At 44.4% G+C, this 21,907-nt stretch overlaps 1 protein-coding gene and 1 pseudogene across 4 annotated transcripts in view; one reads left to right on the top strand and one right to left on the bottom strand.

The window, feature by feature from the left end:
- Window positions 1–21,907, bottom strand: part of KCNAB1 (potassium voltage-gated channel subfamily A regulatory beta subunit 1) — a 163,904-nt gene that overhangs the window by 37,378 nt on the left and 104,619 nt on the right. For all 4 annotated transcript variants that reach the window (XM_066619808.1, XM_066619809.1, XM_066619810.1 and 1 more), the window contains exons 3-6: window positions 17,724–17,761; window positions 9,023–9,102; window positions 6,931–6,975; window positions 6,083–6,127 (exon numbers count right to left, since the gene is read on the bottom strand). In XM_066619808.1, the coding sequence (XP_066475905.1) occupies window positions 6,083–6,127; window positions 6,931–6,975; window positions 9,023–9,102; window positions 17,724–17,761 (208 nt within the window). The remainder of the gene's footprint in view (window positions 1–6,082; window positions 6,128–6,930; window positions 6,976–9,022; window positions 9,103–17,723; window positions 17,762–21,907) is intronic.
- LOC136647206 (5S ribosomal RNA) lies at window positions 6,532–6,651 on the top strand (annotated as a pseudogene).

Here is a 21,907-nt window from a genome sequence, read left to right as displayed (position 1 = left end):
CCTACAGGCTGGGGAGTATACAAGGAAGGAAGCAAGCATGTGGCTTCCTTTCACCTTACACCTAAACCAAAGCTGGCTTGGAGCTCCCTCCTCCTTCCCCTAGGAATCTGAGGCTCCTGCTAGTCCAAGGTTCAACCTCAGAGAATCTGCAGGGAATCTGTTCCCAGCCCCCCCCCCCAACCTATGGATAAGCAAATCTGTGGTCTGGTCCAATATGATCTCTGGACATGACTGGAGATGTTCTCCAGTCGCGCAGCCTCTAAGGGACTTATGTAAGAACCCAAGAGACGTGGCAGGGAAAGACATACAGGACCCCAGAGAGGGGATAACTGGATCTGAAGGAGTCCCAGTTCCAGCTGAGCTCCCTGCCCAGCTGAGCTCCTTTCCAGCTGAGCTCCCTGCTCAGCTGAGTTCCAGCTGAGCTCCCTGCCCAGACCATCCTTCACAGACTCCACTCCATCACTTCAGAGAGAGCATCCTTAAAGGGATAGCCTCTGGGTCTACAGCTGAGCACTTCACCATCTCTCTGACTCAGGCAGGACCATCTTGGGCAGGTGGGGATCAGGCTCAGGTTTCTGTAGCTCCTCATTCTCTAGTTCCACCACTCATGATCTGGGTCCTGCACCTCAGCAGCCAGTGTCAGTGTGAACATGGATTACATAGAAATTAATCTCTGTTTTGGAAAATGGAGCAAGTGACTCAACCCTCAAATGAATGAAAATGTTTCTTGCAGTGCTACTTTGGTGGTGGATTATGTCTCAGATTAGGCCTGAATTTTACTGATCTGATCAGTAAAACTATGTTCCGTTGTAGACCAACTACAGGTCTCAAGACCCAAGCACCTCCAGAGCCCATAAACAGAGCCAGCCCCAGGGCAGGGCAAGGAAGCCCACCTCAGGTGGCAGATATTGAGATATACTAAATGTTTCTTTTATTTGGCAGAACTTGTTTTATTTTTGCCACTAAGATGAGGAAGGGACCAGAGATGGGGTGCCATTTGATTTCCTGTCTTAAGTACCAAAATGTTTTGGGTTGTGTCTGACACCAAATTCTGGCAATCCACCTCCAACACACCAAGCTCTCCTCTTCACCACAAGTTTATGCAGGCTCCTCAGCCTCCAGATTCTGCATTGGCTCCACTCCATGCCTTGTCTGGACTTCTCCCACATGAAGTTTGCCTCTAACCTCAAGGGGTCAATAATTCTAAATCATAATTTTAAATTAAACTCTATCCTATTTGCATTTGCTGTAAGTAATGAATTAAAATAACTGAGGGCCATTCCTGCCCCAGTTCAAAAACTGGTGGACTAAATCACATTTGTCCCCTGGCTTTCATACTCAGTGTGTCTGCAACAATACGTATTCATTTACTGCACATTGAAATGTACTGGTGTGGCATTTTTTAAAATCTTAAATAAGAGAGGATTTTTTTTTAAAGTAAAGCCTTTCTGACTGAATAATTTAGCCTCAGGTTCAAAGGCTGATTTCAGCACATCAGAGGCAATGTAGAGCAAAATTTCTACAGCATCCCTATCAGAGAGAGAGAGAGAGAGAGAGAGAGAGAGAGAGAGAGAGAGAGAGAGATCTTTTTCATTTAGTTCAACATGGAGGTGGCCCTATTTTATTTTAAATAAGATGGTCTTTTGATCTGGTCTCACTGCAGGGAGTGTTCTGAGCTCATGCCCATGGGTCAGGCAGGTATTTTTAGCTGTCTACCTCAAATAAAATGCTGTCATTTTGGAAAAGAGTATTTTTTTTTTCTTCTTGTTGAGTATTATGTGACATGCAGTATTTCAGTTAAACTTAGGGAGCAGGCGGTGATCCTAACTTCACTTACCCCTACATAATCCTCCTGCTCCGCAATTTATCTGCCAACATCGACGCGTGATCCACTCCCTCCTGCAGCCTCCCTGCCCTATTCCTTGCCTTCCCCGCCCTGTCACTGCTTTACCTGCTCCAGCTGGTGTGGCGGGAACTGGCCAGAGAGTGCTGCTGCCTCTTGCGGCAGTGCTCTGAAATGGCTGCTTATGGAGCACTATGCATGCTATCGGTGGCCAATCTGTGACAGTGGAAGTGTGTTCCACTGTTGCGATGAGCTTTACCTTACCTGCCTTTAGGAAGGGCTGTAAGGTGCACTTCGTTAATCCTGGCTGTCTTTTGGCATAGCTCATTTGGCGATGGGAATTTTGTCAGGCAACTTTTGATGCTCTGTAGACACTGTTCTCTTTGCTTTCAGTGCCTGAGCTTGATGTTCTATTTTTGTAAAGTGCTTCAAATTTATTGGCATCGGGCTGTGAATGAATGATTTCACCTCCAAATGTGTTGCACCTCGGCAGCAGGCTTATTTATGATCTAAGACCAAGTCGAGAGATTACTCGAATGCTGACACTTTTCCAAGCTGTCTTTCTCTTTATTGATGGACTATATAATGCACAACTGCAATTAAGTTGGTATTGACACCAAATAAGAAACCAGCTTGTGAATTTGGCAAGATAACATAGGAAACAAGTCTGTTCAAAGACACAGTAAGAATGGGAATCTCTCACAATGACTTTTCAGTATTATAAAGAAAGCAAATATTCATTTGATCAACCAAATCATCATCCATTTCGAATTAAGGGTGTGTTGTGGTAGGGTGTGTGTAGGAGTCTCCAGCAGAGCAAAAAACAAACGGCAGCGCAACAAAAACTCGAGGCTGATGTCCAAGGCAATCTCTCACAAGGCAAAGAGGCACTTGACACGAAAGTTAGGTTCCATCACCATGATATATTATATACGAGGATATTAAATATTATATATATTATATTATATATTATATTATTATAATTATATTATTATAATTATATTATAATTATATTATAATTATATTATAATTATAATTATATTAGATATAATAATATATAATATCCTCATATATAATATAATATATAATATCCTCATATATAATATATAATATAATAATATATTATTATTATTATATTATATATATTATATATATATATTATATACGAGGATATTATATATTATATTATATACGAGGATATTATATATCCTCGTACAAGGATATTTACCATAACATGGTCCAGCATACAGCAACACACATATACGGCATTCTGATTCCTACGCATCCTAACGCCCGACACCCTACATGCTCACCGTTGAGCATTTGTCTGCGGCCTTGTTTTATGCACAAGGCACGCCCACAATCAGCTGCACAGAGTCAGCAATCAGGAACAGCTGCTACTTGTTACTAGCTACAAACAGTCTATTCACCACAGCGTTTGTCACATTCCCTCCTGTGCACAGGACCTGAGTGATTTCCTGGGTTCAGACTTCAACAGGGTGCAATCCTAAAGAGACCTTGAGGTGGCACAAGTTCATTGTGCAGGCCTGGAGGTGTTGTGAAAGTGCGGTGAAACACTTTCGTGCCACCAGGAGAGGAGAGAGGCTGGAATGGGCCCTGCAGTGATGGCCCCCAGGTAAGTGCACACCGGCTGAGTGAGGCCAGCGTGGGGGCTTGGGAAGGGTGGGGGAGGGCGGAATGGAAGAGGGCGGGGCATCAGGCAGGGCGGGCAGCAGACTGGGCGGGGGGTGAAGCTAGGATCTGGCCTCTGTGCTAGATCCTAGCCCCGTTCCTGGGCAACCCAAAACAGTGCCAGGCTGCTTGGATCTGCGCCTCTTTAGGTGACGTAGATCCGAGTAGACCCATTGGACCATGCTACTTGGGGTAAGGGGAATGAATTCCCGTTGCCCGGGCTGAGCAGCAGACAGTTCATCCCCACGTTGGATACGGGTAGGCCAGCCAACCTCCCGGTCCCAGTGTGGGTTAGGATTGGGCTATAAATTGTTTATGCAGTGGATCTGCTGTCACTTCTTAACCAGTTCGTGTTACCTTTCTGCAGATGACAAGGCAAAGCCAATTTTACTATTTTGAAAAATATAAGGATAGGGCCACACAGAATCTCACATACTACAAAAACAGAAGTTTGTTAACTAGCAATTGAGGCTGAGAGGCCTCACTTGAGATATTACATTCATTTGGCATCTTTCCTCCCACCACCTAAAAAAATGAATGTGTCTGTAGGTGTGTGGGTGGGGTGTCAAGCAGGTATTACAACGTCAGTCAGAGAATTATAACCTAAAACATGTACTGTACAAAGTTTCACTGGAGTCTCTCAGTACTCAAGGGAGGAATCACCTTATACTGTATGGTGTTTTGTGTCTTTCCTGGCTCTCTTGAAAATGGGTGCTTGGAGCTTGATGGGTTCGCTCTTGAAAGGTTGAAATGTGTCCTGAACACCAACTTTAAATTCCACTGTTTCAGTCTTCAAGAGAGATACTGCATTACAGTATACAGGACCAGTCTAGTCAAGGGGCTGGTTAAACCCATTACCAGAGGCACCAAACGGAGGGGGATGTTCCACACCTCATGCCCAACCACTGTCTTCCCCAGCCTGCCACCTGCCTGACCACTCTACCCAGGGAGCACACAACAGGAGGACAAAGTGGGCTTGTCTCTTCCTTCTCCTCAACCACTTCTTGCAAAGTGGTCAGAGAATGCTGCGAGCTGAGGTTGCTCCTCCAGGATTCTCTTGGGTGAGCCACTGTGCAAAAACGGCAGCAGAACAAGATAATGGATGAAGATGATGAGGTGCATCTTAGTAGAGAAGGGGGTTTGTTATGTTCTGGTGAATTTGGGGGCTGGGCAGTGGATTGGCTCGGTCTACCCTGACAGTATATTTTGTATTTTTCTCTGCCCTTTGAAAAAGGGGGCAGAGACTGAGCTAAGCATTCGAACTTGAAACAGAGTCATGCTATGAGTGGGTCTACCAAATCTCATTCGGATCATTCAATATTCAGAAGAGAACTTGTATTACACAAAAAACCCTCAAGCAAACTTGATAAACGGGATAAACAAAGACTTACCTTGCTAGGTTGAAAAACTGAGATCATCTCAAGGTGAAATTAGACATGAATATGGAATATGAGGTTCCCAACCCCATGTTCCATTATAATGATAGGGCAAGAGTAGGGACTGGTAGGGAAGAACCAGCTTGTAGGAGGCGAGAGTGTAATTGTTCCCCTGCAAACATCTTCCTAAAACATGTTTAATTCATTCTTTTTTCAGCTGTAGCCAGAAACCAGCCCAGCAGGAGCATTTTGAAGACTTGATACACATGGAAGGATTCAGTATTCCTCAATTTATTTATTTATTTATTTATTTATTTATTTATTTATTTATTTATTTATTCATACCCCATCTTTCTCCCTCATAAGGGACTCAAGATGGTTTACAAATTATGGAATAAATATATTATACAAATAAAATATCTTAAAAACCCTTTTCTTTATGTATAAGTACCTTTATCCCACATGCCTATTACAGGCGGAGTATCCCTTATCTGCACTGCTCTGTATAGGAAAATGTCTGGATTTTGGCATTATTGCTCATAGAATGAGAAATGCTTCCCCTTGCTGTTTTCACTATGACCCATATGTGCGACTACTGGCCTCTTGGACATTTTTCAACAATGTCTGTCCAGGTACACAAGACAGAAGAGAACAGAACTTACAGCCTGCGCCTGCACTGTACATGGGAATGATAAGAACATAAAAACAGCCCCACTGGATCAGGCCATAGGCCCATCTAGTCCAGCTTCCTGTATCTCACAGCAGCCCACCAAATGCCCCAGGGAGCACACCAGATAACAAGAGACTTGCATCCTGGTGCCCTCCCTTGCATCTGACATAGCCCATTTCTAAAATCAATGATCACAAGACCTTCTAGTGCTCACATGACAGAAAACAAATCTTTGGACAAAAATGTCCAGATTTCAGATGTCTGGATAAAGGGTAATCTATCTGTATCTTGTCAAACGCTGTTTGGGCATATTTGTTTGCGAAATAACATCTAACTCCCACCCTCCGGTTTTAAAATGGAAAGTTTGCCACACCATTTTTTTTTACAAGAAATCAAATTATTCTTGACTTTTCACCAAGCCATAGGTAACACAGCTGCCTTAAGGGTACAAACCATAAGAACATTTTACCTCTGCACTACAATGATGAAACATCAACTTACTTTCCTCCCCAGTAGAGTTTTGTTGTAATGACGAGACTTGATCTCCTAAACAAACAAAAGACATTAAAATTGCACTCTCACTTCAAAACTGCTTGCAGTCAAGATCTTTTACCCCCCTTCTTATTACAGCAACTTCAAATGATAGTTTTTAATTGATGCCTCAAGCTGACAAAGAAAAAAAATCCTATTGTCTCATCCACATAGTGGCACCAGAGCAAAAAACTTGGACCCCCCCCCCCCCACACACACACACTCACATCAGGAAATTTTACTTGTACAAAGCAGTCAGATATATGTACAGTGTGTGATTCTGAGTGCAGGAAAAGTCTACCCTGGGGTAGAGAACTGTGTCAAGAAGACATTTTTGCTGATTTGGCCAATTGAAAACACAACCAATATAGAGTGAGTTTATGTTTCAGGTGCTGTACTGATCTCTTCCACGCACACCAGCAAACAGCAACTGTTACCCTGCACATGCCTGATCTTGTCTGATCTTGGAAGCTAAGCAGGGTCAGGCCTGGTTAGTACTTGGATGGGAGACCGCCTGGGAATACCGGGTGCTGTAGGCTTATACCATAGTCTTTCGAGACTGAAGGTTGCCAACCAACACCAGCAAAGGGGACCAGAAAAGAGGGCCTAGGCTGACGCTTGTTGCTCCTGCCTGCGTTCAGGACATTAGAAGAAGAATCCGAATACTAGTCTAATATTGGGTCTGGATTTGATTTCAAATTGTTTATGGGCACAGGCCCAAGATTCAGTGTTGTTCTGTAAGTCTGAATTGAGTACTCCCGAATCTACCATTAATAGCAAGCACACACCAAGAACTGGATGTTAAATTATTACATTACCTCCAGCCTTTCTTTTTTATGATGTTTCCCAAAATTATCTCGGCCCTGTAGGCATAATTAAAAAATCAGAATAAATGTTTTGAACACAAAAGTAAAGAAGCAAAACTGTGCATCACTACAATTTGTGATGCAACCCTACAGGCATTTCATTTGTACATCCAGTCAGTCATAACATTAATTTTTAGTTACCGTATTTGCATAATTCCATAAAAAGATAGAGTTGAAAGGTTACTGTAATTGAGTCACCTGCTCTCGCTCCGTTGTATTATAGAAGTTCTACGAATTCCTATAAAAAAATCACCAGCAGATGCAAGTCCAGTCTGTTCTCGGTATTCTTCCTCCACGGGAAACCGGATTATATGTATCTTTCATGGTCATATTATGCATTTCCCTTACTGGATTTATGAGGCAATGTGTTGTAGTTTATCAATTCATTGTGTACAGGAAGAGAGACAGTGTAAATGTCACACTTGTTAAGTCAATTGGGAGTCAATGGCACCTTCTTTTTTTTCTCCTTTTTAATTGTGCCATTTCCCCTGTCTACAAATGCCAGCCCAGAATTGGTGTTTATGGAGAGCAAAATATTGTCATTTCAATTTAGCCTGAAAATGTCACCTGCATCATCTGGCCACGAAATACACATGGTTTACAGTATTTTGTGCTGGGACTGCAAAGTATCATTGCCCATGCTATACAGTGGAAAGTTCGATGGATAGCACCACTTGAGTATGGTTTCCTTTGGAGGAGAGAGCATCGGAGACTCATGACATTTTAGTAATATAGTACAATATTTGATTTCTTCACAAGTAAAGATGACAGCAAGCATAGGCAGGATAAGTGGCTCCTTTACACACCAAGATTTGGCCAGCTCTCTCTCTCTGTTACAAACTGTTGCTTTTGTTCTTTTACATCAGCCACTTCTCCTAGTTTAGGGGGAGTTGCCTTCTCCTAGCTCTGATGACTGACAGGCAAGAGAACTCTCCAGATATCCCAGCAGCCACCTGCCTCACTTCCAAAGGCAGGTGCAGCTGGAGAAGGACTTCTAGTGTTCAACTTCTAGTGATTAACTCTGATGCGGAAAAAAGAGATTTGGATTGAAGATCTGGAGACTCCTGAGCAAACCCTGCTGCATTTGCACTATCTAAATTCAGTGTGTGCATGAGGAGCACTGACCTAAAGAAAGTTTTTATTTATTTATTTATTTATACAGGTATTTATATACCGCCTTTCTTTGGTCGTCAGATTTCTCCTCAGACTTTAATCCAAGGCGGTTTACATAGGCAGGCTGTTCTAAGCCCCCGTAGGGATTTTTACAATTGAATCGTTCTAGTCTTTCATAGAACTCTTCGTTCCAGCTGGATTCCTTCCCGGTCTGGCCTCTCTCTGGAGGAGAGCTCCTTTTGTGGAGCTCCAGGGGAGACAAGATTGTGTATCAAACCATCAAAAAAATTTGCAAGCCTGGTGCGGGGGGGGGGGGGGATAGAAAGGAGCAGGCCATCCAAATGGAGAGGGTCTTCAGAGGCAGTCTCTGAACTATTGCAGAGAAATCTGGGGCACAGATTACTACTTTGTGCGGACTGCCAGCCGGGACAAAAGCAGTACTGAAGATTCTTATTGTGCTGATTTTGGCCTGACTGGTTTCGTTTCCTTCTGATCTCTGAGCTCCAGGCCCAGTACAATGGTCCAGCTGTTGTAACCATCTGTCAGTGGGCCTGGAGAGAACACTCAAAGTTATGCCTATTTTGGGAGATATTTTGTGAGCCATTTTTTTTCCTCCTGAAGTGCTCATATTGCTAGGATTCTACCGTAGCATGAGCAAGCTTAGAAAAAGATTTGCGTTTTATTTTACCAATAAAACTGTGTGAATCTCATACACCTCCCATATATAGGCTATGAAACCAATCTCAGCTGTACAAAGGTTCTCTTGGCAGGAGGACACCCTGAAGAATTCTAAAACAGCTGATATATAAAACTAGCAGAAACAAGTTCCATAATATATAAGGGGACTGGGGGAACCGAGCCACTTGGGAATAACCCTGCGCAGAAAAGTAGGGGTTCCTGGGACTCCAGCACAGTGAGTACAAATACTTACTTTCCAGCAGCATACACTTCTGCTGTGTCAAACAAATTTACTCCACTCTCATATGCGATAGTCATTAGTTGTTCAGCAACCTTTGGGAAACAGACATGAAATTAGTCTAAGACAGGGGTGTCAAACTGGTTCCATATACTGTTACCATTCATGGTGCCTGCTGAGAGCCAGAAGTGACATCATTAAGCAGGAAGTGACATCATTATACAGATGATGGCCAGAAGTAAGCACTTTGTTCTCACATAAAACCTCATTAGCTGCAAATGACAGAAGAGGAAATGTGCCAATCGTGTTAATAATTTCAAGATATGAGAGAGCTCAATTATCACGTTGGGAGAGCCCATTTATAACGGGGTTGGAGAAACTGCTTCTGGAGACCACATCTGGCCCACAGGCCTTATGTTTGACACCCCTGGTCTAGGGCATAGAAAAGTTCTTCCACTATAATGTACACAACATGCTGTATACACTGCCAGACATTATATAATGTTATTCAGTAGTTGCACCAAGAAGAACCTAGAGTCCACTCAAGCTCCCATTTTTGAATTTTGGGGAGTAGACAATTGAAAATATGAAAGAGAGATCTACTACAAGGATCACTATACATATCATAGTCATGTCACCATACATAGTCACTATAGTCACTATACATAGTCTAGTGGAAAATATGGAAAGAGAGATCTACTACTAGGATCACTATACATATCATAGTCATGTCACCATACATAGTCACTATAGTCACTATACATAGTCTAGTGGAAAATATGGAAAGAGAGATCTACTACTAGGATCACTATACATATCATAGTCATGTCACTATACATAGTGGCTATACATAGTCACTATACATATCACTATATCATGAAGAATGCTTTAAGACAAGAAGGAAAAGACAGACAAACAACAGTTAGGGCATCCAATGCGTGCAATGCCCATATGCATTTCTGTAGCAGGATCGGCTGATGTATGGCCATGTGCCTCTCCTTCAACCACACAATTTGATAAGATAGCACTGCACTACTAGGTTTTGCTAGGTTTTTTTGCTACAGCTGATAGCGAGGGTGGCAGGGTGAAACAACACATTGGGGACACAGGTGGGGCTGCTGCCAGAAAGGACATCTTTGCATCACATTCTCCCCCTCTCCCCTCACAAAATGCCATTTCACTTCCCCATGATATGACACGGTCACATCTCTCACCCTCCACATTACCATCAGCAGCCAACAATAGGAACAGGGGGCAGAGAAGTGAAGCTCCCCTTGGTAAGTAGAGAGGGGGAAATGTGACAAGGGGGTACTGTTTTCAGCAGCTGCCCTCCCTCTGCAGGAACACGGAGTTTTAACCTGGTACTCAGGAAAAATCCCAGCTGACAGAGCCTAAGGGGTCCAGTGAATGACACCTTGAGATCCCAGGCTTATTCCATGCCTCTGGGTTCATATACAAGCAGGAATGGTATCAGAGGCAAAACACAGCACTGTGAGAATGTCAGCTTTCTGCTAAAAATAGAAAGCTAGTTTATAGTCCTTCAGGCTACGAAAGACAGCTTGAAATATGTGGTGAAATCTTAAGAAACCATACAAGGGGTGCAATGGTCAGTGGTAGGTCATATGATCTCTGCACAATCCTCACCTGTGCCTACAGCCAACAGTGGCAGGACAAACATCTGAACATTTGCACAGTTCACAACCCGGTCATTTGCAAATTGACTTAACGGAGAAGTCCTGGTGAGTTCAGCTTTGATACATATCAAGGAAGTAGTTGTCTTGTGACAGAAAGCACAGGCGACACCCAGTGGCATAGCTAGATGGGGCGCAAAGCAATAAGTTTTGCAGGGAGCCTCACTGCAGCATGCAAGCGGCCCCTCTCCTTCAGAACCATTCTGGGTGGTGGGAGCAAAAGGGAGGTGTACCTTGTAGACCCACAAGATATAAGGAGAGGTGTGTTGGTGCCAGTGCATCCCACAGACCGGCCAAGGATAGGATTGGGCTGCCCAGCATCTTTCTTTGGATGACGGATGGACGACGCTCCCTCCCTCCTTCCCTTCCTTCGCCGGCTTGTTCTTACTTTGAACAACTGCTGATCCTTTGTCTGGCTGGCTCTCCTTTTCCTTCCTGTGCCTTTTGAAAAGACAAGGCAGACATAAGGAGGAAGAAGGAAACAGGGAGAGTAGTAGAGACTAGAGTAGTTGGCTAGACCACCTGCCAACTCTAGTCTCTACTGCCCTCCTCCATTTCCTTCTTCAACCCTGGGACCAGCCTTGGCCTTTACAAAAGACAGGAGGTAGAGTGGAGCGGAAGATGACCAGAAAGGAAGGGAACTGGCATGCTCCCCTTCATGACATCATTCACTTTAAAGTTTTTATCATGGACATTGGTGCTCATGTAAAGACACAATGCCAACCACTATTCATCCTCAATTGTTAATGAACTGTCCAAGCCAACAAACAGCATACAGGAATGCCTCAAGGGGCAAATGTTTTCTATAGCGATCCAACCATTACCTGATGGCTCACATTCTGGAGGAGTTGTGACCTCCGTCCTTGCCCTTAGTTCTTGGTGATATAACCAGATCCTTGCAACTGCAGTTGGTTTCTCTCAGTAGTTTCTCAAGCCACTGGATGTTAATGAAGTTCAAAGGCATGGCCTCTTCCTGGGGCTCAGATGCTCTCCCTACCCTGCCTGTTCTGATCAAGGGGGTCCTTCTCTCCACAAGCTGAAGCTGTTTCAGCAGCCACAACTGACCACAACAGAGGTCAATTGAGGACCACACTTCATGTATTTGATGAAGTGGGTTCTTGCCCACAAAAGCTTAAGCCACATATTTGTTAGTCTCCAAGGTGCCAACACAATTTTCGTTTTTATTGTTCAGTGGGACATACTCTTGCGTACATGTGCATAAGATCGCAGCCTTAAGATCTGAGGAAGGTTAAGATCACAATCCTAACCTTCCTCAGCACTGGCACTGGGTGTCGCAAATGTGCTGTAAGGCTGTAAGTCCATGGCACTCAGAGAGGAGGGGCTGCTGGCGCTGGGCCAGCGGTGTTGAGCTTCAGCGCCACATGGAGGGCCAACTGGTGCTCCAGTAGCGCCAGCCAATGGTAAGTAGTTAAAGGGTGGGGGAGGTGGGGAGTGAGTGGAACTGGGGAGGGGAAGGGTGGGCCAAGGGGAGGAACCAGAGCAGGAGGGGGTGGGACAGGTGGAGCTCTGCTTTGCCAGATCTTGAACTCCGTGTTGGGCCGGAAGACCCAATACGGAGTCTCTCAAGTCTTTGCCAGCAAAATAGCTGGCGTTTGGTGGGCGTTTGGAGGGCCGCTGTGAGATACAGGAAGCTGGACTAGATGGTCCTATGGCCTGATCCAGTGAGGCTGTTCTTATGTTCTTACGAGAAGCCCAATTGCAGGGCTTGGGGTTTTTCCCGGAGGAAAGGGATGAAAGGGATGAAGGGGAGATCTCTGGCTGGATGCAACACTAGCCGTTTCGGCGCCGCTGCATCTGGTGGAGCCACTGACTTCAGCCTGGGCTGCCTGTTAGGTCCCAGAAGCCAACTTTTCTTAGTGAAAAGTTTAAATTATCTTGGTGTTGAAGTTGTGAGGGACCAGGTGGGTTTGAAGAGTGAGATGAACAGGGATGCTAACTCAAAACACTGTATAGGTGAACTATAATTTGCTTCATTTTAAAATTATAAAAGAACAAATCATGAGACCTGGATAATTTTCAGTGCAGACTATCAGGAGTTTGGGCATAGCTGCTATTAATGCCCTTGACATAATTTGGCTTCTGAGCAACAGAGTCAAGATGAAATTAGCCATTTTGATCATATGGTACTCAGTATCCAGAACAATGGTAAATTTGGCTTCTACAGTATGACAAAAATAGCTCTGAATAAACTACAACTACTGCCTGGTGCCTTGATGCGTGGCCAGAAATTTCTGATGAAATATGCAGTTGAAAAATCAACCATTCGTGGCCTCAGTGATAATTATGGATGCCAGTTATGATTCATTGTGCAAGTGGATTTATTACTAGTTAGGGTGCCTGCTAGCACTGCTGAATCAGCATTGGTATTATATGAAGTACAATGCCCAGGGAATTGCAATAACCCTGCCATTATTTTAATAAAAAAAGAAGTGGCCAGAAGGAACAGTTTGTTTTACGGAAGCAAAAATGTTATGCTGTTTTAACAATAGGAAAGTCGGAAAAAAATACGACCTTTGAAAATAGTTGAAATCATTTTGTTGTGAGTGAGGAACAACGATGTCCAACAACATTTCAAAGAGACCAGTCCTAAGGGGTCTTGAGCTGCTGGAATTAGCATTGCGGCGACACAGTGTATGGCTGTTGGAAAAGGTGACATGCCATTTTGTGCAGCTAGGCCACTGCGGCAAGTGGCGAGCGCCACCATACATCCCGTGGCACAGGTAAGCCAGCATGGGGGCAGTAGGGAAGTGGGGATGGGCAAAAGGGCAGGAAGGAGGTTGAACAGAGTCGAGATCAGAGTGGGGTGGACTGAGGCAGGGGAATATCAGTGGCAGCGGTGCCACCAATATCCTGTCCTGCTTCCCATCCTCAGTCTGCCTTCCTGTCCACTTGAACTTCAGCCAGCTATGTAGCTGGTACAGGTGTGAGTATACCCAGTGAGAATACCCAAGAGCTTATGTCCAGGCAAGGGAACAAATGTTCCCTTGTGTAGAGGAGACCACAGGGGCCACCCCTCCACAGGATGCAGAGCGCCCTCTGATGGAGCATCTTCATTGGTGGGGGAATCTAGATAGGAGTGGGTTGTAAAACACGTACTCCAAGTAGTTTATTCTGGGGTTGGTGCTGATTGTCTATTGCTGTACTACAACTGGCCTGCACAACTGAACGACTAAGGTAGTTAGGGGTTAGCTGCTGTGACTGCCGAACCTGCCTCCTTCCTGGACCTGAGCCACCCATTCCCCACCCTGTCTGCCTTCCCCTGTCATGCTCTGCCTTCCCACAACCCTCTTCTACCTTCACTGCCATTGTACCTTCGTTGACGGGCTTCTGGTGATCTACTGGCACCAGCAGGAAGCCACAGGCCTTCCCACTGGCATTCCTGGCAGTGCAGGTGGTAAGTATGGGCTCTTAGCTTTTTGTGTCCTTATATCATCAATGTTTTTAGGTTTTTATTTTAAAGTAGTATGAAATACAGGTACAGCAACATGAGAGCACTTCTAGAAGAAAGCTCAAACACAGAATATCAACAAGAAAAAGAAATGGATAATGTTTTCCTTCAAAATTGTTCAAGGACACACGTTTTATTCACTGTTGTGATAGAAGTGACCAACCGTGACTGAATTTTTTCAGGACACAGTAGAGGAAGACAATTATTGATTAAAGAGCTAAACCAGGAACCTACGAAGTATGACAAGAAGAACCTCTCCAGGCTACAAAATGTGTGCCAATGCTGTGGGCAGCCACAGATACATTATCTACACATTGTGCAACCTTCTGTCAGTTATTTCTGAGCTCTAGGAGCTGGGCTTGACTAATAAGATCATACTCCATAACTTTTGCCTCAGCTACTCCCCAGACCGTGGTAAAAATGACTGAAATGAAAAACATTCCGAACAGACAGGCAAAGACAGCCCAAGGAAGAAGGGTGCCCTCCACAATGATAAGAAGATCATAATAAGCTAAATGACTGCCTATTTTCCGCTCAATAATGGTGGCTCCAAAAATCTGCCTTCCAACCAAGGTGGGCTGCCACCATATCCTCCTCCTGGTAGAACTTCAATATTTTCAATAGTTGCAGCTACTCTTTAAGTGTCAAGATGTATTTGCCCCAAAATATGCCTGGAACATCCTTATGTTCAGTTCAGTCAGGACTGGCTCATGTGTGAGGCCAACTGAAGCAGTTGCCTCAGGCAGCAGAATGGTGGCGTAGTGCCCATCTCTGTCCACATACTTGCCTCCATGGCGTCTCCCTCTCCTTCCACTCCCTGGACTGGAAAAGGAGTAGGGAAGACTGAGAGGAAGAGCAAATGCAGAGGACAGGAGATTGCTGAGTTAGAACACTGGAGAGGGGGAGAAGCAGAGGTTGGCCCCGCATCAGGTGAAGGGTGGCAGCATTTGGAATAGTGCCCTAAGCATCAGGCAGTCCTGTGCCCACCCTGTGCTCAGTTCAAAGTGATACGCAATGGTGCAAGAGTGAAAATGGTTAAAAGTAACAAGCAACATGTTTTGTGGCTGCTGCTCCCATTTAACAGCATTTCTTTCGCCTTTCGTTGCTGATGGCGGAAATCGCTGCAAGGACTTCACACCAGCATTGTATGTTTCATCAGACATTTGCAGGCACAGTCCCTTTCCTCACTGCTACACAGTGTTGCTGGATTAGTTTATTCTGGAAATGACTTAGGACTCAATGTATCCCAGAGGAAACACCTAGTATTAGAGTGAGCCCTCCAGCTGATTACTGTATTCCTGCTATCGGAAAACCATTTTAATGAGATATAATTTTAGGGCTAACCCAGACGCTTGTAGGGGTCTAGTGAGTGTTTTTTTTTTTTAAATGAACAATTGTTTCCTTTCTGCTGCAGAAGAATCAGCGATGCACCATGTTGAATGCTGACGTGCCATAGTTCTGACTTTACAGGACAAACGCAGCAATATGATGAGGGGAGCCAGCAACACGGTGCTTGACCTCAATAGCCATTCTGACTAAGCTTCCAAAACAGAGCATCACTTATCCAAATCACGACTGCATTGCTACAGACTTTGGCAATTACCAGGTGACGGGCAGCCCAATTCTATGTAGTGTTGGTGCAGTGGGGCCACACGGCCCATGCTGTATCCAGTGCTGAAAATGAACAGACAGGAGGTCTCCTTGGGGTACGCTTTGGATCTGTGCTGGTGGGACACTCTTTACTTCCAAGTTGTCGCAAACATGCTTTACAGCATGTTTGCAGCACCTAGAACTGATTCATTTCTGGAGATGTTCTGGTGGGGAAAAAAAATTTCAGAAGGCTTTTTAGGTGGCTGATTGCATCAGGGCTAAGTGGGTTGCTGTATTGCTTGCTTTACTGACTGCCGGGATGTGCTGTTTTGACTTCTGTGCTGCTGCGTATTTATTGGAGTTTTTACACAGCTACTTGTTTTTGGTTTTATGTTTGCTGAGAATGCTTTTTATGATGGGTTTCGTAGTTATTATTTATTTGTGGGTGGGTCTATTGGATTTGTTACTTGTTTTTACCGTAGTTTTTATTGATATATTTTATATTTATGTGTTTTCTGACTGGTTTTGTAAGCTGCTTTGAGCATTGTTGGAAAGGCAGGGTACAAATCCTTATAAACAGACAGACAGACAGACAGACAGACAGACAGACAGACAGACAGACAGACAGGAAGAAAGAAAGAAAGAAAGAAAGAAAGAAAGAAAGAAAGAAAGAAAGAAAGAAAGAAAGAAAGAAAGCTCCCTGCTTTTCAAAGCAGTACAAAGTTCTGGGGTAGCTTATTACTTATGAAGCAGTACAAAGTTCTGGGGTAGCTTATTACTTATGAAGAGAGAGTTGGGGACTTGTGTTGCCTCTTGTGTAATAAGAGTTGGAGACTGGGGACTTGTGTTGCCTCTTGTGTAATAAACTGCTCCTTTCCAAGTGCACCAACTGAGCAGATCAGCAAGCATGCATACAGGCATCAATAGTCTCTAAGCAACATCAATTCAAAATCTCCAGCATCCCAGACTTTTCCCTTAGCAGAATCTCTTAGCAGGTTATTCTAGCAAGACATTTTTCTCCAGCTCACATTCAGTCTGTAAAACCTATTTATTGGTTTTTTTTTTCATAGCCAGGTAGAGCAACACACATTTTAGTGGCTTGGAGTAGCCTTCAGATGCCATTAATCAGAACCCACCATCACAGGAGGTGAAAGATATATGCTTTTCTGCAAAACCGTTTCCATCATATGCAAATTTGTGCATATCTATGCATATTTAATCAATCACTTAAATCCATAGTTAATCAATAAATTAAAGAAATCATCTTTGGTTTCAGCCTTATATGTTATGCATTTAATTAAAGATTACTGGGGAGACGCAGGCAGTGGTGGCCATACATTTATTGGAATGTGTAATTTGAGCCTGAGGCTATCAGTTCATTCTAAGACTGCAGTGAGGTTTGAACTCAGATCTGCTTTATGCCCAGCTCTCTCTCTTAACCACCACACTATAGTAGCTATCACATCAGGGAAGCGAGGTGGGTGAGGCAGGGCCTCCTCACCAGAGTCCTTTGAAATGCGCCACTGCTGTGTGAGATGTGTTGTGTGTGCTTGCATACCTCACACAATTGAGTCCTTTTCAAAGGACTCCAGTGAGGAGGCTCTGCCTAATCTGCCTCTCCACCCACTGTACGTTCCTGTACCACACATATCCATATATCACTGGCAATTACACGTGTATATATTTCATTTTTGCTACTTTAAAAAAAACAACCTTATTTGATTGCAGTATCACTTTATCACAGAAAACACTGTACATTAAATTCCAAATTCTGAAAAGAATGATGATGTTCTGAAACGCATGAGAAATGCAAACTCTCTGCTCCCAGGTGTAATAATTCTCTGCCATTTCCTGTGACAGAAATACACTCGTTTATTCCATCATCTGTGACTGGACTTCTAATGTTATATATAGAGCGCACGCATACCCTGCTATATGAATTGTCGTCAAACGAAACACTGCTTACCTCATCAGAAATCTGACCTCCAAATGTGACCCAGGTCCCTAGAAAGAAACAGAACAATTTGTTACTCTTTAGGGCTTTTTCTTTGATATACAAAACACATCATAATTAGGATACTTCCCCTTAGGGAAAATCCTGAAGCCGATTTGCTCGATGAACCCTCTTATAATGAGAATGTCCTCCAAGGGCCTCTGATTGTTTTCAGTTTAATTGGTTGACAAGCTACAGTGGCCATGCTTTCGTGGCTTCAAAACACTTTGTCATAACTAGGCAGGGATAGCAATATGTCTAATGTGAACTGAATTGCACATGGATGAGGTGTCTTGATAGGAAGAAATTACAGTCAGTGGATGCACTGTTCTTGTTGCCAATTAGCCATGGCTAATTCAGTATGATAATAGCTTGCTGTACAGGAAGATCTTGTTGTTAGATTAGATCGGTGAGGAACAAAAACAAAAAAACACCAAAACACAACCAAGACAGTTCCTATATCAATCACTTCGTAAAAAAAAACAACATCCGAGGGAACATAATCAAGACCATTTATGGTCCAATCCCATCCAAGGCCTGTGCCAGTGGATTGCACTTTCCACCAGTGCAGGCTGATGCAAAAGTGCCATAAAGCACTTTGCAGCAGTGTGGTGAGCCACCACACCAGTGGGAAGACTGGAGCTTTCCTGTGCATGCTGGCAGAGTGACAAAGACTCACTGGAGCAGGTAATCCCAGCAGAGGGGTGGAATGGGGTGGCAGGAGGGCAGGGAGGGGGATAAATGGAGCAGGAGGAGGAGGAATAGGGAGGAGATGGAGCAGTGGGTGGGGAGATCGGCCCATAGGGGGCAGGTTCAGCAGCAGCAGCACATGCCTAATCCTAAACCCCTCCCCAGCCAGATCCACTTGCACAGATCAACATGAACTTGTGCCAGCGATGTTGACCTAAGTTGACCCAATGGGGCTGCTGGGGCTTACCCCGGGGCAAAGGGGACCAATGTCCCCTTAGCTTGAGGAGACCTCCAGCAGCCAAAAATCCTCTATGGGACGTTGCATAGCCCATGCCAGTGCCACTGCATTGCCACATGGGGATTTTGGTAAGGTTGGGCTGCCCATTCAGTTTAGATACCCCTTTACACACTTTAATCACCCTTCTGTTTATATAGGGTAATTAAAAGAATACCAACGGAAGATTTTTCCACTCTGGTGGAATGCATGATTACGGAGCAATATGCATATTATGTACCAACCTTAGTACTGAATCACAGAGCCCTGTCAGTTTGCGGCTAAAAATATACTCTGCACATGCTTGTGGCATAGGTAACTCAGCACAAAGCAAACACCACAGCCACTCTTTTGTAAGGGAGAGCTGAGTGCAGCAATAGCAAGTCATTTGATGAGAGCTAGTTACGTGCATGACCCTTTCCAATACGTGCCAGTGGCCAAATCAACACAGGATACAACTTGCACATATTTTTCCAGAAACAAATATTTCTGGATTTGAAGACTGTGGGCACATTTTGCAAAGTTGTGAGCTCTGGTACTATTGTATTGGCAACCTTCAGTCTCGAAAGACTATGGTATCGCGCTCTGAAAGGTGGTTCTGGCACAGCGTCTAGTGTGGCTGAAAAGGCCAATCCGGGAGTGACAATCCCTTCCACACCGGGAGCAAGTGCAGTCTGTCCCTGGTCTGTCTCCCTGGCTATGGGCCTTCCTTCTTTGCCTCTTAGCCTCAGACTGTTGGCAAAGTGTCTCTTCAAGCTGGGAAAGGCCATGCTGCACAGCCTGCCTCCAAGCGGGCCGCTCAGAGGCCAGGGTTTCCCACTTGTTGAGGTCCATCCCTAAGGCCTTCAGATCCCTCTTGCAGATGTCCTTGTATCGCAGCTGTGGTCTACCTGTAGGGCGCTTTCCTTGCACGAGTTCTCCATAGAGGAGATCCTTTGGGATCCGGCCATCATCCATTCTCACGACATGACCGAGCCAATGCAGGCGTCTCTGTTTCAGCAGTGAATACATGCTAGGGATTCCAGCACGTTCCAGGACTGTGTTGTTTGGAACTTTGTCCTGCCAGGTGATGCCGAGGATGCGTCGGAGGCAGCGCATGTGGAAAGCGCTCAGTTTCCTCTCCTGTTGTGAGCGAAGAGTCCATGACTCGCTGCAGTACAGAAGTGTACTCAGGACGCAAGCTCTGTAGACCTGGATCTTGGTATGTTCCGTCAGCTTCTTGTTGGACCAGACTCTCTTTGTGAGTCTGGAAAACGTGGTAGCTGCTTTACCGATGCGCTTGTTTAGCTCGGTATCGAGAGAATGAGTGTCGGAGATCGTTGAGCCAAGGTACACAAAGTCATGGACAACCTCCAGTTCATGCTCAGAGATTGTAATGCAGGGAGGTGAGTCCACATCCTGAACCATGACCTGTGTTTTCTTCAGGCTGATTGTCAGTCCAAAATCTTGGCAGGCCTTGCTAAAACGATCCATGAGCTGCTGGAGATCTTTGGCAGAGTGGGTAGTGACAGCTGCATCGACGAGCTCTGGTACTAAAGTTAGACAATCATTTGTTAAAAGCTTATGCCACACTTTTTGAAGTACAGATCTGTAATCTGCTGTCAGGGAACAAAATAATAATAATAATAATGCTTTCTTTGATTTTAAATGCATTATGTTGAAAGATGTCACAGTCTCTTGAATCAAAAATAAAAGCCTGATCAATGCTTTTTCCTAGCCTCAGTCCTTGAGTTTACACGTAGATTCACAGAACAGATTATTGGAGTGTGAAAGATGGAAATTATATAAAAATCATTCTTTGCTCTTTGTTACCTAGTTACCATGCCACTTTAATTCAATCACAGTTACAAAGTGATTGCATGCTTACAATGCTCAGGAAAGCGTATGTGAATACACGCACACATTCTTCTATGGCCATAAAAAGATGCAGACTAGATTTAATGCTACTGATTTATATTCTGTATTATTTCCGTGTTTGCCTGCTACATATTCATTTGTTTATGAAAAATTCCTCTGCAAAATGCAAAGAACTTGGCTATGTGCTATGGGTGTTTGATCATTGATAGATGAGAAATGTAACAAACCAAAAACCGAGGCAAACATTGCAGCCTCTACTGCCTGCATTTGTGGCAGAATCTGACTGTCCCAGCAGAGCAAACATTCTGTCGGTCTAAGGCAGGGGCTTGGACTAGAAGACCTTATAGGCTCTTCCAACTCTATGTGCTGTCGCAAACATGTCATAAAGCACCACTTAATAGTGTTGGTGGGAAGGCCAGAGCCTTCCCATCAGTGCCAGCCTACAGAGCAGTGCCCGCTGAAGTGGGTAAGTTCTGGGCAGTGCAGAGCAGGGACAGGGTTTGGTGGGGAGGAGGTGGAACAGGGCAGGGGAGGGTGACAACAGGGGTGGGCATATCAGGCCCGGAAGAGGGGCAGGTTTGGTGGCACCAGTGTGCACCATATCCTATTCCTCTTCCCGGGGCCTGATTCAACAACTTGGATCAACTCAGACTTGAGCCAGCTATATCACTGGTGAGGCTGAGTTGACCCACTGCGCAGGCTGGGACTTAACCCAGAGCAGAGGGGAAAAATGTTCTTTCACCCTGAGGAAACTTTCCATCTGTTAAACTCCCACAACAGGTTGTAGCGTAGCCAGAGCTGGAGCTGCTGCGTCAGAGCTAGGAAGTTTAGGTAGGGCTGGGCTGCTCATTTCCTAACAAACTACACTGAGCCTGACCTAACAATCTTAAATCACTTAGATGTTCAGACATTAAAGGGTTCCTTGGTTTCAGACTTGCATAGAGATACCTGGAAAGATTTGTCCTTAACTATGGCCAAGAAAAGACTTTTATTGAGTTATTCAGTGGAAAACTTTGGGTGCTATGTAAGTCAAGACTATGTAACAAAAACATGTTTTGTGCATAACACTGATGTGCTCATTTTATGACCAGTTCTCCGTCTGTATAGAGCTGTCTGAGAATCCGTCTGTATAGGGGAACTGATACAATGAGCAAGTTATCTAAAGCCACAATATACAAGACAGGTGTAAGTCTGCCTTGAATGAGAATCACCCAGATCCACATCTAAGAGTTTTGCTGTCTCTGAAGCTGTCCTGCAAAATCATCTTCAAAATGATTCTATATTGCAGGGAGACAGACTATTTCTGGATTTCCTGGAGCATATCCTTGTCCTCCCT

Source organism: Tiliqua scincoides, chromosome 3 (assembly GCF_035046505.1).
Source record: "Tiliqua scincoides isolate rTilSci1 chromosome 3, rTilSci1.hap2, whole genome shotgun sequence".
Lineage (NCBI taxonomy): Eukaryota > Metazoa > Chordata > Lepidosauria > Squamata > Scincidae > Tiliqua > Tiliqua scincoides.
This window is presented reverse-complemented; position numbering and strand designations above follow the sequence as displayed.